Source organism: Myxine glutinosa, chromosome 10 (assembly GCF_964187855.1).
Source record: "Myxine glutinosa chromosome 10, kmMyxGlut1.1, whole genome shotgun sequence".
Lineage (NCBI taxonomy): Eukaryota > Metazoa > Chordata > Myxini > Myxiniformes > Myxinidae > Myxine > Myxine glutinosa.
The window spans coordinates 54661282-54675177 of NC_136270.1; the positions used below are offsets into that span (position 1 = coordinate 54661282).

The 13896-nt window shown below is 46.8% G+C and overlaps 1 protein-coding gene across 1 annotated transcript in view; it reads right to left on the bottom strand.

The window, feature by feature from the left end:
• CCT3 (chaperonin containing TCP1 subunit 3) overlaps window positions 1–13896 on the bottom strand; it is a 48369-nt gene that overhangs the window by 2992 nt on the left and 31481 nt on the right. Inside the window, exons 6-11 of the mRNA XM_068127688.2 lie at window positions 7461–7578; window positions 4544–4730; window positions 4058–4207; window positions 3829–3961; window positions 2360–2441; window positions 155–335 (exon numbers count right to left, since the gene is read on the bottom strand). Coding sequence (XP_067983789.2) covers window positions 155–335; window positions 2360–2441; window positions 3829–3961; window positions 4058–4207; window positions 4544–4730; window positions 7461–7578 — 851 coding nt within the window. The remainder of the gene's footprint in view (window positions 1–154; window positions 336–2359; window positions 2442–3828; window positions 3962–4057; window positions 4208–4543; window positions 4731–7460; window positions 7579–13896) is intronic.

Here is a 13896-nt window from a genome sequence, read left to right on the forward strand (position 1 = left end):
AAACCGACTTGCTGGTCGCTGCGTAACTTGAAATGTTCGTCTGAGGAACTTCACACAACACAATCTACAAGAACCTGATATAACACCACCCACAAACTCCACCACAACAACACAATTTGATCCCTTCCCCGAGTGTACGTGGGTCTGGTCTTACATTTAGTATGTCTTTGCTCGGGCCGCGTAGCAGGATAGAGCAGGCCTTGGGCATTTTGCACTCTGTGATGAAGGTAAAATATTCGTCTCCAATCTTCTTCACCTCAAAGAGCCCCGCACCGGTCCCAACAAACTCCTCCTTCAGATCGTCAGTACGGCTCACAATACGTGCTCCGCATGCCCTACCGTGAAGGAGGAATGGGAGGCAGGAAGCTGCAAAAGGGCTTACACAGTTCCCACAGATCAAAGCACACAAGGATATGCACAATGTGCTTAGGAAGGTGCTATTTGGCCAATATTAACCATGCCAACTCAATCAATTTCAATGGGGGGTAGGGGTGGGGCATAGGAAGTGGGGGGAGGGGTGAGGGTGGGAGTGGGGGGGGAAGAGGAGGAGGGGGGGGGGGGGGTGAGGAGGAGTGATGGAGAGGAGCAGGAACTAACCCATCTCCAGCAACTTACATCTCCACATGTTAAAATGCACACACTGCCCTTTCATTGCACCCCCCCCCCCCCTCCCCCCCTCCCCCCCGGCCCCGACTTCGTCCAGGTTTCTGCAGAGCACACCATCTGCCAGAAACTCCCTTCTGGTGAAACTCCCCAAATCCAGGTTCAATGTTCACCTCCACTCATTTGTTCCTCTTTTCTCTCACCTGTGGAACCAAAGTTTGTGTAATCCCATTCTTCCATCCAGGGTTTCAAGACAGCCTTTCACCATACCCCAGGTCGCTCCCCAATTCCCCATCCATACTCGTGATCTTTTCTAACCTCATTAACCCTCCCCAAGGCCACCCCTTTTTTTCAGGTTCCCTTCCCCTATCCAGCTTGTTCCTCTCATTCACCCTTAACCTCCCCACCCCCTCATATCCTCACTTTGATAGCATTCTCCCTCTTGCCCATTCTTCCTTCACGTATCTCTCTGTGTTCTTTTTCTTTGCTCGTGGTGTTTCACCCCTCTCTACGATGTTTTTCTTGTTCTGGTCCTTTCTGTGTCCCAGCCTTTCCACAAGCCTCAATTAACTTTGTATACAAAAAGAAATAAAAAAATTAAAATCTTGCCCCCAATCCACGATCTCGAATTTTCAGAATGTGATTACACCTTCCCCCATACTATCTACCTTACATCCAAACTTTGTGTCATCTGTAAATTTCTTTGTAAATGTCATCATCTTTGTGTCATCTTTGACACAAACTTTGTGTCATCTGTAAATTTCTTTGTAAATGTCATCATCCATCTTTCTGTCATCATCATGTCATCTTTGTAAAGTGTAAATGTCAATGTAAATGTCATCTTTACCTCTAAGCACCAAGCCTACGTGGCACTTTACCTCGAAGCACCAAGCCTACGTGGCACTTTACCTCTAAGCACCAAGCCTACGTGGCACTTTACCTCGAAGCACCAAGCCTACGTGGCACTTTACCTCTAAGCACCAAGCCTACGTGGCACTTTACCTCGAAGCACCAAGCCTACGTGGCACTTTACCTCTAAGCACCAAGCCTACGTGGCACTTTACCTCTAAGCACCAAGCCTACGTGGCACTTTACCTCTAAGCACCAAGCCTACGTGGCACTTTACCTCTAAGCACCAAGCCTACGTGGCACTTTACCTCTAAGCACCAAGCCTACGTGGCACTTTACCTCTAAGCACTAAGCCTACGTGGCACTTTACCTCGAAGCACCAAGCCTACGTGGCACTTTACCTCTAAGCACCAAGCCTACGTGGCACTTTACCTCTAAGCACTAAGCCTACGTGGCACCTTGTGAAATGCCGCATTAAGTCTAGATATACTACATCCACTGCACTTCCCTCATCCACCCAATCAGAAACTACTTCATACAGCTCTAATATATTTGTTTAACAAGATCTCCCTTTGGTAAATCCATGATGACTACCTTCAATTAGTCTGAATTTATTTAATTGGTTTCAATTATCTACTTTTCGATCACGCACCGAGATGTGATAAGTGAGCACACTTCCTGCTCCATTTCATATTCTTGGCCCAATCCTTGTCATCCTCTTTTGGTTTGCTTTGTTATTTTCTTACCTGGCTTTTGTTTACTCCTACAAGGCAAGAACCACTAGTTCTACAGTAAGGGGAAACTCTTGTAGGTATGGCAGCTTGGGCACCAACACACGTGGTATGTGCTCTGCGCGCGCACGCACGCACGCACGCACACACACACACACAGTATGATTTACGCTTACCGTGCAATGCGATTGTTGTCCGTCTTGCGCACACGCCGGATGGCGGTAATGTTTGCCTTGACGAGATAGTGTTGGGCCAAATCTGTGGATTAAATCATCTGTCGATTAGTAACAAGAAGATATTGTTGCGGATATGGGATTTGGCCTCCATCCATATCCGCTTGTCAATATTCCCCTATTTCCCCAATACTCCCCAACTATCCCCAATCCCCCATTCCCTAGTCCCATTGTCTGTAAACAACACTCTGTAGAACCGACCTTCCCCTTTTTCCCCCATTAAATGTCGTACCCAGGTTCACCGCATCTCACGTAGACAACTATAGGACATCTTGCTAGTTATTCTTAGTCTATGTCAGTTAAGGACTCGTTTCCATTAATTCTGACTCTTCGTTGCACCAGAATGTGATTGTATGGCACCGTTAGCAAGTTTAGGACCTCCCAATACCTCCCCGCATCTCTTCCTCATGGAACTACAACAACAACAACAACTACAACCACAGCGGGGGCGGCGCGGCGGGGAGTGGGCGTCCTCACTCCGGCTTGGTTAGCCGCCATTGCCCATGTGCTCCGACGGGGTTACCACGAAGGGGCTGACTGTCAGCTCCTCGTCAAGGGCGGAGCCCGGTAACCCCCCGCACCCAATAAGAAGCGGCGGGCCGATTCCATCTGGGGCGGAGCTAACGAGCCGAGGGCGTGTCACTCCCCGCTGGATATACGCAGCCACTTACCGGAGGTGACGCGAGATGCGCCCCCAGCTTGGAGAAAGAACGTCACCTCCAAGCGCTGGATACCTCCCGCCTCTTTGGACCAGACCGGGTCGATTCTGCCCCTGAGCCAAGGTGCACCTTGAGCCATCGACTACCTGCCCTCCCCTGCCATCAATCCCTGTGTGAGTCAGTCTTGTCCCGTTTATCTGTGGTCTGTCAGGGCTAAGATAAGACCGTATTTAAGTGCCCACCTTTCTATGCTGTACCTCCTGTCCGTGTAATCTAAACGTTCTGCAAACCAATATTATAACCTCCTCCGGAGGTCTTGAGAACTGTACCCCTGGTGTCGTGTCATTTAACCCAGCCGTTGTGTCCTTTCCTTAATTGATTTAGCATAGCGCGATTTGGCCAACGTTCGAGTGTAATCAGGTAAACTGTGCGAACACGGCGGCCATTCCGCTCGGCCCAGCATAACATCTCAATAAGTCGTGTCCGTAACAATATGTTGCACCAACGAAATCCACTTCAACATCAGTCTTCCGACACCTCCTGGTACTGACCCGAGAGACATCTTCCTCCACTGAAAGGATTCCTCAGTACTGCTTATTTCAGCTATTCAATTTTTTAAAACGTTCATATTTTGTTTAATGGAACAAGCCCCAACTCCAGATGAGCTGGTATCGAGATGTGTGTTTGATGCATTCCTAAACACAAAGCTAGGTGCAGTAACCACCATCAAAACAACCAAAACAAGAAGCTCACCGGAAAGGCCCTTTTCTGTGAAGACAAGGTCAGGCTTCACGCGGATGATGTCTTCACACATCTGCTGTATGCATTCCTCTTCCAGCTTCAGAATCCGTGCGAAATCCTCCTCTCGCACTATCTCTATTTCCGTCTGAAAGGTGAAGGACACCATTTACTAAAACCACTGGGTGCCCAGTCACAAAAATCGCACAAAGCAGGCCGAGTGAGCTCTTGGTCACATGTGTACCTGACTTTCCCCCTTCTTGTACTCGAGTCCACAATCAAGAAGCACAATGCGTGGATTCTCAATACGGCGGCGCATATGTGAGTGAGTAATGTCCTTGTTGAGCATTACTCCGCTGAGGACCCGCGAATCCTCGATTATCCCACCGGGAACCTGGAACAATAAGCTAAGTCATGATTACCATCACAAGTTGTGTTCATCTTACCTCCCAAGTTCTCGTTCACCCACTTCTACTCTTCCTTGTCCAACTTGAAGACAAAAATAATTAGGCCAGTGCTACTAAAGGTGCCAATAACGTTTACTTCCATGCCAATCATCGGTGAATAATCAAGTGAATGAAAACTAATGACCATCATTGAAAAAAAACTTGTACAACGATAAGAGGAAACACGCAAGCCAGAGACAAGCTGTGTCTGAAAAAACAAAACATGCTAGTCATGGGAAAGAAAAAGGAAATTTACTTCCAGACGATCCAGAATGCCCACCCACCTTCTCAACACGTGCATAATTCTTGATGTCAATGCTCCTATGTCCTTCAGCCTCAATTTCGACTGTATGCACGGCTTCCATTGCCATGCCACACAAGAGTTCAGCCCAAGTGCCTGCGGCTTTGGTTTCCACAGCGCTACGCACAACGCGCATCATTGCGGTACGGTCCTTTGTGTCCACGGGTACACTGTGGTGCATGACATGACACGTGTCACTCATCACACAATACAGAGTACGTTATAAAGGCAACAGCAGGAGGAAACGTACATAATTAACTTGTGCCTCAATTAATATACGTCATACATTGTACAACAGAGTCTGGTGTTGGCTCAGCGGTTAGGGTGTCGGCTTGGGATCCTAGGGTCCTGGGTTCGAATCCCGGTCGATTGCTGAATTAACACCAGGGGGGTTGACTCAGCCTGTCATCCTTCCGAGGTCGGCAAATTGAGTACCAGCTTGCTGGGATGAATGATCCTGGTGTGTACCCCGGTTTAGAATAGGTACACCGTATCCCTGCGCATCGAAGAGCGTGACCATGGGTTGGCGTCAGGAAGGGCTTCCGGCCATAAAACATTGCCTCAAACAGGGAACCATGATTGTCGTGGGGCCGCAAGGCTAACCCCTGCTCTAGCGGGGAAAATGGCCTTAAAACGATCATTCATTCATTCATTCATACATTGTACAACAGGGATTGCACACGAGGGGGGAAAATACAGAATGTTGATGGTTTTAGATGGGTTGGAAAATAATCCATGAGCAATTCGGCTAATAATTTGGTCCAAAACGTGTCACCAAATCCAAATTTGATATAAACAAAAATTACACAGATTTTTTTTTTCCAAAGATAAATTTAAACTACTTTTTTCTACAGGGTCAGGCTCGTGGAGACTCTGCCTTCAGACAAACAAGCACTGAGCATTGGAGTAATGGCATCACTTCCCAAAACACCTGGGTGCCAAGGACGCAATCTCTATGACGTTCCTTTTTCTCTGCGCACTCAGTGGGGCAATTTAAGGAGCATTTTCCTTCTCCCTATAGATGCCAGCCTTCATGTTTGTCAATGCTTTAGAACAGTGGTTCTTAACCTGGTGTGCACACACCCCATGGGGGTGTAAAACCTCATTTCCAGGGGTGTGAAGCATGCTGGCCACTTCATAAAGGAGCGATAATCGAATTCTATGTCTTTAACTCTATGACCCGTCCTAAGTCATTGATTTTTGACAAGTGGTTCCGAGAAAATATTCTGAGAACCAAAGGGGTGCAGGTGCAAGCACCAATAAAAGGTTAAGAACCACTCCTTTGGAAGCAGTACATCCCATTTTTCCTCCACGTGCGCAAAGCAAAAAGTGGGCTTAAAGGTCCACACAATCGGAAAATCATGTTTGGTTTAATGAATAAATATGGCTTCACTTAACACTAAATCGTTGTTCTTCTCTTGAATATCTTGGAAGAAAAATTTTAATGTTTTTCTGGTGTCCTTTTATGCTCGATTGGCTCCGGCCCCAAAAACGGTGATTTGATAATGTCATATAACCTGTGACCCGCCACGTCATCTCGAGGATACTTTTGCTGAGGGGCATGTTTATGTGCGACCTATATAGGCTCTGAACTTGCATACAACTACATACGCTCAGAAACTGAACTCTGAAAAAGTACTTAGAATGCCAGCTAAATTATTGTTGCTGGTTGTAGCAATACTTACTGAACAACCAAAGATGGTGTGAATACTTTGCATGTTTTCGCAAAAGTTCCAGCTGTAAGGAATATATGGAGAGCCAAGGAAAAACTGACCAAAGGAAAATGGCATGGCCCAAATGCTTCAAGCGACATTTGCAGCGCCCATTTTGAAGATAATTCCTACAGTGCTGGCCTGTATTCCCAGTTTGGGATGGGTAAATTGAAGCGATTAAAAAGTGGATACGACTCCCACAAAGATTAGAGATGATTCTAATGTCATGGACAAAAAGAAAAAGGACAAGGACAGAAATGTAAAATATTTTCGGGATTCTTCACCATTGAAAGATGGGGAGAAAAAAATCTGGGCATGACGTTAAAGTTGGTGCACGAGTTGGTTAGGTGAGAAGAACAAGCCAATTCGATTTTGGTTCAGGTCTGAATCCAGATCTGGCATATCAGTGGGTACATAATGCAAACTGTTCAGCCTGGAGATGGTATATGCGCTCTACCAAGTGCTGTTCTCATTACTACAACAATTAGAGAAGTGTGACATGAAAATCCCACTAAACTCCACATTTACCAAGTTCTAGCTCGATGATTCACCATTCACCAGTCGTTATTGCCGAGTCTTTCTTCGACATCGTCCCGATTGTTGTGAACACCAGGTATTTCATGACCGACGTTATTCCCAATTTCCACCTCGGATTCATACATGTACGGTCTGACATCACCTTCTACATAATGATTTTGACTATCGTCGGAATCGGACGATTCGTGATCAGAAAAATCTCCACCAAAACCACTTTATGACGAGTCTGAAGCGAGTTGCGCAGCCATTATCCATTGCGTGCTGATGCAACCTTTCCCTCGATTACGTCACGCAGATGACATCATGAACATCATCACGCAGATGACATCATGAACATCGCGGTTTTGGAATCTTTAAGAGCGGTACCTGCCGGGTTCGCTTTTTTAACTAACTCCTCGTTAAATTAGAATAAAAAAAACACGTTCAGTTCTTTGTTTATTAGTTAAAAATATATAATCACGTCAAAAAAAAACGTCCGTCTGTGGACCAAAATTAAAGCCCTGAATATTCAATTTCCCAAGGTTAAAATCCCACCAAAGGGAAATTTATTACAACGTATTCATTTTAAACCATCAATAGCTCCAAATGTTATAAAACAAGGAAAATGTAACATAACCTATTAATTCAAAACACACCCGTTCCTGCACACACCTGATGTCCTTGAGCGTTTGCAGCATGTCCGCGAGCGCTTGATGGTACGCAGCGATTATCACCGTGGGGTGCATCTGCTGAACGAGGAAAGTTTCTGCGACTGCCATCATCTCTCCAGCTGCACGTAAGGGAGAAAGTAAATAAATAAAAATAAACATTGCAACAATGACTTGCACTTGTCGTGCCGCCATCACTCATTTTACGCATGACTCGCTCAGCATGGGCAAGGACTTCCTCCTCTGGTGATGGAGGTCCAGATGAGCAACACAGGCCTTTTTATGCCTCAAATTGTCTTGTCAAATGTTTGCATGGGGGAAAGAGGAGTGTCCCCTAACTTTGTGAAGCCGTTTCACAGATAGATGGAATTAGGCTTGGGTGATTCTTAAAATTTGAGAATCGATTCCGATTCCGAACAACTGTCTGGATTCCAAAAGGAATAGATTCTGTTTCTTCACCAAAATCTAATCAATTCGTCCTTGTCACACCCCCAATCCGCTCAACTAGTTTCGGCCAAATCCGTCTAACTTTTTGAGATATCCGGCACACGAACAGGGATGAAAACATAACCTCCATCTTCTTCTGTGGCAGAACGAATACAACAACAACAACAACAACATGCATTTTAAGGCCATGTTCCCTGCTAGAGCGGGGGTTAGCCTTGCGGTCCCCATGACAATCTTCTCCATTTTGCCCTATTTTCTGCATCTCTCCTTGTTAACCCCCTTGCCCGCATTTCTTCTTCCACCATCTTTAGCCAAGTCTTTCTCGGTCTTCCCCGTCCTCTACTTCCTTCTACATTAACTTCCATCACTCTTCTCAACCAGTCACTTTCATCCTTCCTCAATACATGACCAAACCATCTCAACCTGTTCCTCTTCACAGCATCAATCACAGGCAATATTCCCATCATCTTTCGCAATTCATCATTTGTCTTCCTCTCTCTCAACGATACTCCGCACATCCATCGAACCATTCGCATTTCCACCCTTTCCAGCCTTCGTTGCTGCTCTACGTTCATTACCCATGTCTCGCTCCCATAAATCATAACACTTCTCACACATGCAGCATACACCTTTCCCTTCAGCTTCAGCGACACTCTCCTCCTCATCAGCACGCCTCAGTTCGAAACTTTCGAAAGTTTCCCGAAACGAAAGTGGCAGAACGAATGAAGAGAAATACTTCAGCATAAAATTTATGTTCATGAGTAAATAACTTATGAATAATAAAATAATAAGAAGAAGAAGAAGAAGAAGAAGAAGAATTCATGATGAAATTTATGTTCATTCATGTTCATGTTTTTGGTCAGGTGAGTCTTTTCGAACTGCCAATCCAATGTTAACATGTAACCCAGTGCTACGTGCCGCACGGTCGGGTTATTGGCGACTAAACCAACACCTCTCACTGGCTTTGCTAGTGGGGACGGTGACTGACCTGCCAGGACCAAAAAACAACACCTGACAAAAGGTGGATGAGCTCCTGTAGGAAGCCAACGGCCATCAATAAGGAGATTGTGTTTCCTAAAAAAACACCCATCCGGTTTGGAGCGGTTCAAGTCATACCAACGATTTTAAAATGGTACGTGCTGCTTCTTTACTTGAAAAGGATAGAGCACGAACAATCCCCATCGGTTGGCATTCATGGGGAGGAGGAAATGTCCCACCGAGTACAATGAGAAAAGTGGCGCCATTGTCACGACGTCGCTGGTACCAAGAGTATCCTGGGAAGTGATGGTGGTGACTTCACTTCCCCCCAAATGTATGTCTCGTCCGTATACATGTCCGTGCGTGTGTGTTTGCATGTCAGCTTTAGTATGAGGCTTGGCCCAAGTATTTAAAAATAAAATAAAATCAGTGGCATGATTTATATTACAAGTCGGCAAATCGACTTCACTCACCCCCTCTCACTATTAGTCTACTTGCCAGCAATGTGAACCCGGAAATGTTGAGTACCCCAAAGTTTTAAGTTAGAAATGTACAGTATGGGTCCCCAGCACTTAGAAACTGCCGGATGCTAACTTGCATATGTTGGGCAATTAGCAAAATTAGCATTAACCCTATCAAACATAGGCCTGGGACACTGAAATTTCTGTTTCGCTCTATTGCTCCACTTTTATTCACAGGTATTAGAGGTAGCAAAGGCAAGTACCATACCAAACTAGAATAATATGACTATGGGTAAATAATATCCTCAAAATTAAAACACAAGTATACCCAAAATTATCAGAGCTGAAAAATATGTGCACTAGTTACACAACATAAAACTTCCATCAAGAAAGAGCATCTTGCACTTCTACTACTCTGCACTGTTATAAAGCATATCCTCATCATAAAACTCATCCTCATCCTCATCGTCTTCATCTTCTTCTCCTGACTCTACATTCTTGTCATATTGCTCTTCTTGCTGTGAGTGTGTGAGTGTGTTGCAACATGTACTATCAGAGCCTTTGCAGAAGCAGTAGCTGGTACAGGCCAGGCCTGCAGCTACGCAGCTGCACTGCTGTTAAACAGGGCTTTAACCCAGCTTTGCAGCTACAGCTGATCATTTCCAACACGGCAGGAGGAGCAACGGGGCTTGCATCCAGGATGGGCATGATGACTTCCTCTCCCTTCTCGCCTTCCTTCTTATTCCATCCAAACTCTGTTATGTCCACAGCTGGTGGGTCAGGGCAGTCTGCTGCTTTCCAAAGCAGCACCTGTAGATGGCAACGCCGTCCATGGAGGAGAGCGTTGCACTCTGTAGGAGGCAGTGTCTTCAGTGCTGGGGAGGTTTTGCGCTTTCGGTAGATGTCATATCTGGCGACGTTCAGAGATGCCGACTCCCTCTCGTTGTACAGAGCCAGGAAGAAACCACTCACTGCCTCTGTAATCTGTAAATCAGTAGCTCCCTCCTCTCCGATGAAGTGAAGCAGGTCACCAGGTACTACTCTCATGGCCTTGAGTGCGGACACCTTCCCTTTCCCCGCGGGATAGGAGGTGGTGTCACATCCGGAGAGAGCATGCATAGCCAGGATGGAGTGACACTGCTCACCGAGATTCTCTACTGTCGAATTGATGTTGAGAATAGTGCCATCCCATCTCTCCATCTGCAGGTTACATGTGATACCCACCTTCCAGCACCAATAGACCATGAGTACGAAAACATCAGTGTCGTCGCTGAGAATGCGGACAGTTTCAGCTCTGCGACTGGCTGCATCCAACATGTATGAGATGAGGGAGACGTCAGCCTCGTCATGAGTGACAATACTGTCTGCTTTGCTGACCATCTTGATGTGATCTCCTATGCTGTGTGTGCACAGGAGCTCACCCAGTCTCCGTTTGTTTGTCTTGTTCTTCATCACTTTGTCGCGGCTAGGTAGAGGGGTCGTCAGTGAGAGTCGGTACTCTGTTGAGCTCTCCCCAGCTCTTCTCTGCCTCTCGTGGTCTTTGGCAGAGACTTGCTCATACCGGTCAAAGATGACAAATGTTTCGGTGATGTAGCGATTAAGCCGGCGCCCAATGCTGGCTGCGAGGTCAGCCACAGTGCCTGACGATGGCCACACCACGTGGTAGATGAGCTGCGATGCATCAACGAGTACAACATGTGGTGGGTGGGGATTGAGGGCAAGGATTCCAAGACGCTGGACGATCACAGACTTGTTACCCTTCCTGAGGCATCCATACTCATCGATGATGGATGCAGGGACCGGGCCGAGCTCGTAGTCAAAGAGGGCAGAGAGCTCCATTCTTCTCTTGCTCCCCACCACCAGCAGCCGAGCAAACAACGCCTCAAGGTCACATATGATCTTCGCATTGACCTTCACTCTTTTTTTGGTGAATGTCATTGTCACCACCTTATTTGAGATGGGCGCATGAAATCTCTCAGGAAGTGATGAAGAGAACAGTGTGCTCATGTCCTGTCCGATCTTCAATGCATCTTGCACATTCACCTTTTCATCTGCCACCTGGCCATTTATGATATGGTGGAGGGTCGCGGTCTCTATGGTGAGTGGATGGGAGTTTTCCTGTAGCACTCAGGATTTTAGCCCGGTCCTCCGCGTCCAATTCCCGCCATCCTTTACCCTCTTCTTTGTGTCTGTTGGGCTTCATTGTCTTATCCGGTGCTTCAGCATCGTCGTAAATCTCATCCAATAACTTGGAGAGATAGGAGCAGATGCCGAAAGATTGGATCCACACGGCGACCTGCTCAGGGTTGGTGGAGATGCCCTTCATGCCTCCTACTCCCTTCCCTTGCTTGATGCATGTCTGCTCCCCAAACATGTCTCCACTCACTGCAGCTGCACCATCAGAGTGGCGGCACACATGGCTTCCAGCGTAAAGGTCATCCTTGGCAGTAGCAGGAAGGTACTGCATGTCACGCAGATGCCATGCGATCCATCTTGCGTAGTGGTGATGACCGGCAGCAAAGAAATAGGGCAGCATCTCTTCAAAGCAGTGTTGTTGCAGCATCCAATCACCCTCTCTTTCTGCTCGCCAGAACCTGTGAGCTATTAGGGTAGGGGTGCGAGCTAGCGAGATGTGAGATGCAGCTAGCGAGATGGGGCTTAGTGCGTTGAACGTGCCAGGTTACGATCTGTTCAAATAAACACTAACATTGAAACTGTAGCTCAACATGAGAGTAGGGGCACTAACCGCGCAAAAAAATGTTGGGTGAAAAAAAATCCATGGCTTTTACATCCCTTTTTTCACATGAAATTTTGATCGCAGGAAATTTTTATAAGAACACTCACGGAAAGCATATCTGTCTAAGTGCATTATGTCCAAATTTCATACAGATCCTTCAAATAGTTTGCTCACACGAAGCATTCAAACGGAACAATAGAGCGAAACAGAAATTTCAGTGTCCCAGGCCTATGTTTGATAGGGTTAATGCTATTAATGCTAATTGCCCAACATATGCAAGTTAGCATCCGGCAGTTTCTAAGTGCTGGGGACCCATACTGTGCATTTCTAACTTAAAATGTTGGGGTACTCAACATTTCCGGGTTCACAAGAGGGCTCTATAGGCTTGGCAAGTAGACTATATCAGGAATATATTGACGAAGAAGAAGCCTCGCAGGGTTGCCAGGAGTGAATATTGAGCAGTCTTGCGTTGCGTCATCCTGGATAAGTGCTTGTGGATGGTCGTTTCCGATTTTCCCATGATTGCGATCGATCTCGGTCACGTTTTGCACGACCTTTCCAGTCTATGACTACGAGCTTCCCTTGGAAGGAATGACTTTAGATCAGTGGTTCTCAAATTTTTGGACTACCGCCCCCTTCTGCCCTCTTGGGCCGGCCCAATGCCCCCCTTATCCTATCGTTCGTGGTCGGACACCCAGAATTTATGTAGATAGGAAGCCAAGCTTTTATTTTGCATGACCTACAATGTTTCAGCAGAACAGGTCCAGGTGAGGCAAACTGGGAATCTGTTATCACAGGCCCAAATACCGTTAGTGTGAAGGGTGGGCCTGGTGACTCGCTGCGGGATTACGAACGTCTGGCTCCATCTCGGTGAGGTAGAGACGCAGATCGCCCCTCTCGGTAATGTCGAGGCGGTTTCGATACTTGGTCGGCAGCACCATCACGGCGCTGAACCTTCTTTCGACGAGGTATGATGTGGGGAACGCCATCGGCAGCGGTTCTGCCTCCGCACACATCGCGGGGTATTCGCCCCGCTCCAGAATCCAGAATTTGCCATATTCATGCTGCGAGAATCTTGCCTTCGCCTCATCGTCATCGTGGAGGTTGATAATTTCGTCCTGTAATTCGCGCTTCACATCTTGAACGTCACATTTGAATGGGTCGATCACCCGTGCTGGTACCGACAGTTCTAGCACGTCTCTGAAACGCTGTTCCATATCTCCACGAATCTTCTCAAGGTGATTGCAATAAACGAGCAGCTCATCAGAAACAGCAGTTTCCTTTGCCAACCGGGGAAAGTGGTACATATCTCTGCGGCCGAGGGTTTCCATGTGCAGAGTCGCCTTGGTTACGAACGCGCCGATCACTTTCTTTGCTTTAATCAGCTTCATATGGTCACCCTGGAGTTGTTTGTTGACATCATTCAGTATACTGAATATGTTCGTGAGGTAAGCCACATCATGCTCAATCGCATTCACTTTCTCCGATAGCTCCGTATCAATTTCCGACAGAAACTCGACCACTGTTGAGGAAACGGGTCAAACAAGCGCCTTTTGACAACCATCGAACTTCGGTGTGCAACAGGAGCCCCTTGAATGCCTCATCGTTCTCCTGGCAAAGCTGACGAAACAGCCGATCATGCAGAGATGACACCTTGATTTTATTCACTGCTTTGATTACTGTTTGGAGTGATGTATGAAGTCTGGTGCTGAGCGCTTTTGCTACAAGATGCTGGTGGTACACGACACAGTGAATGGCGAACACGGACGGTACCTGGTTCTTCAGAAGTGCAATAAAACCACGCTGGCGACCAACCA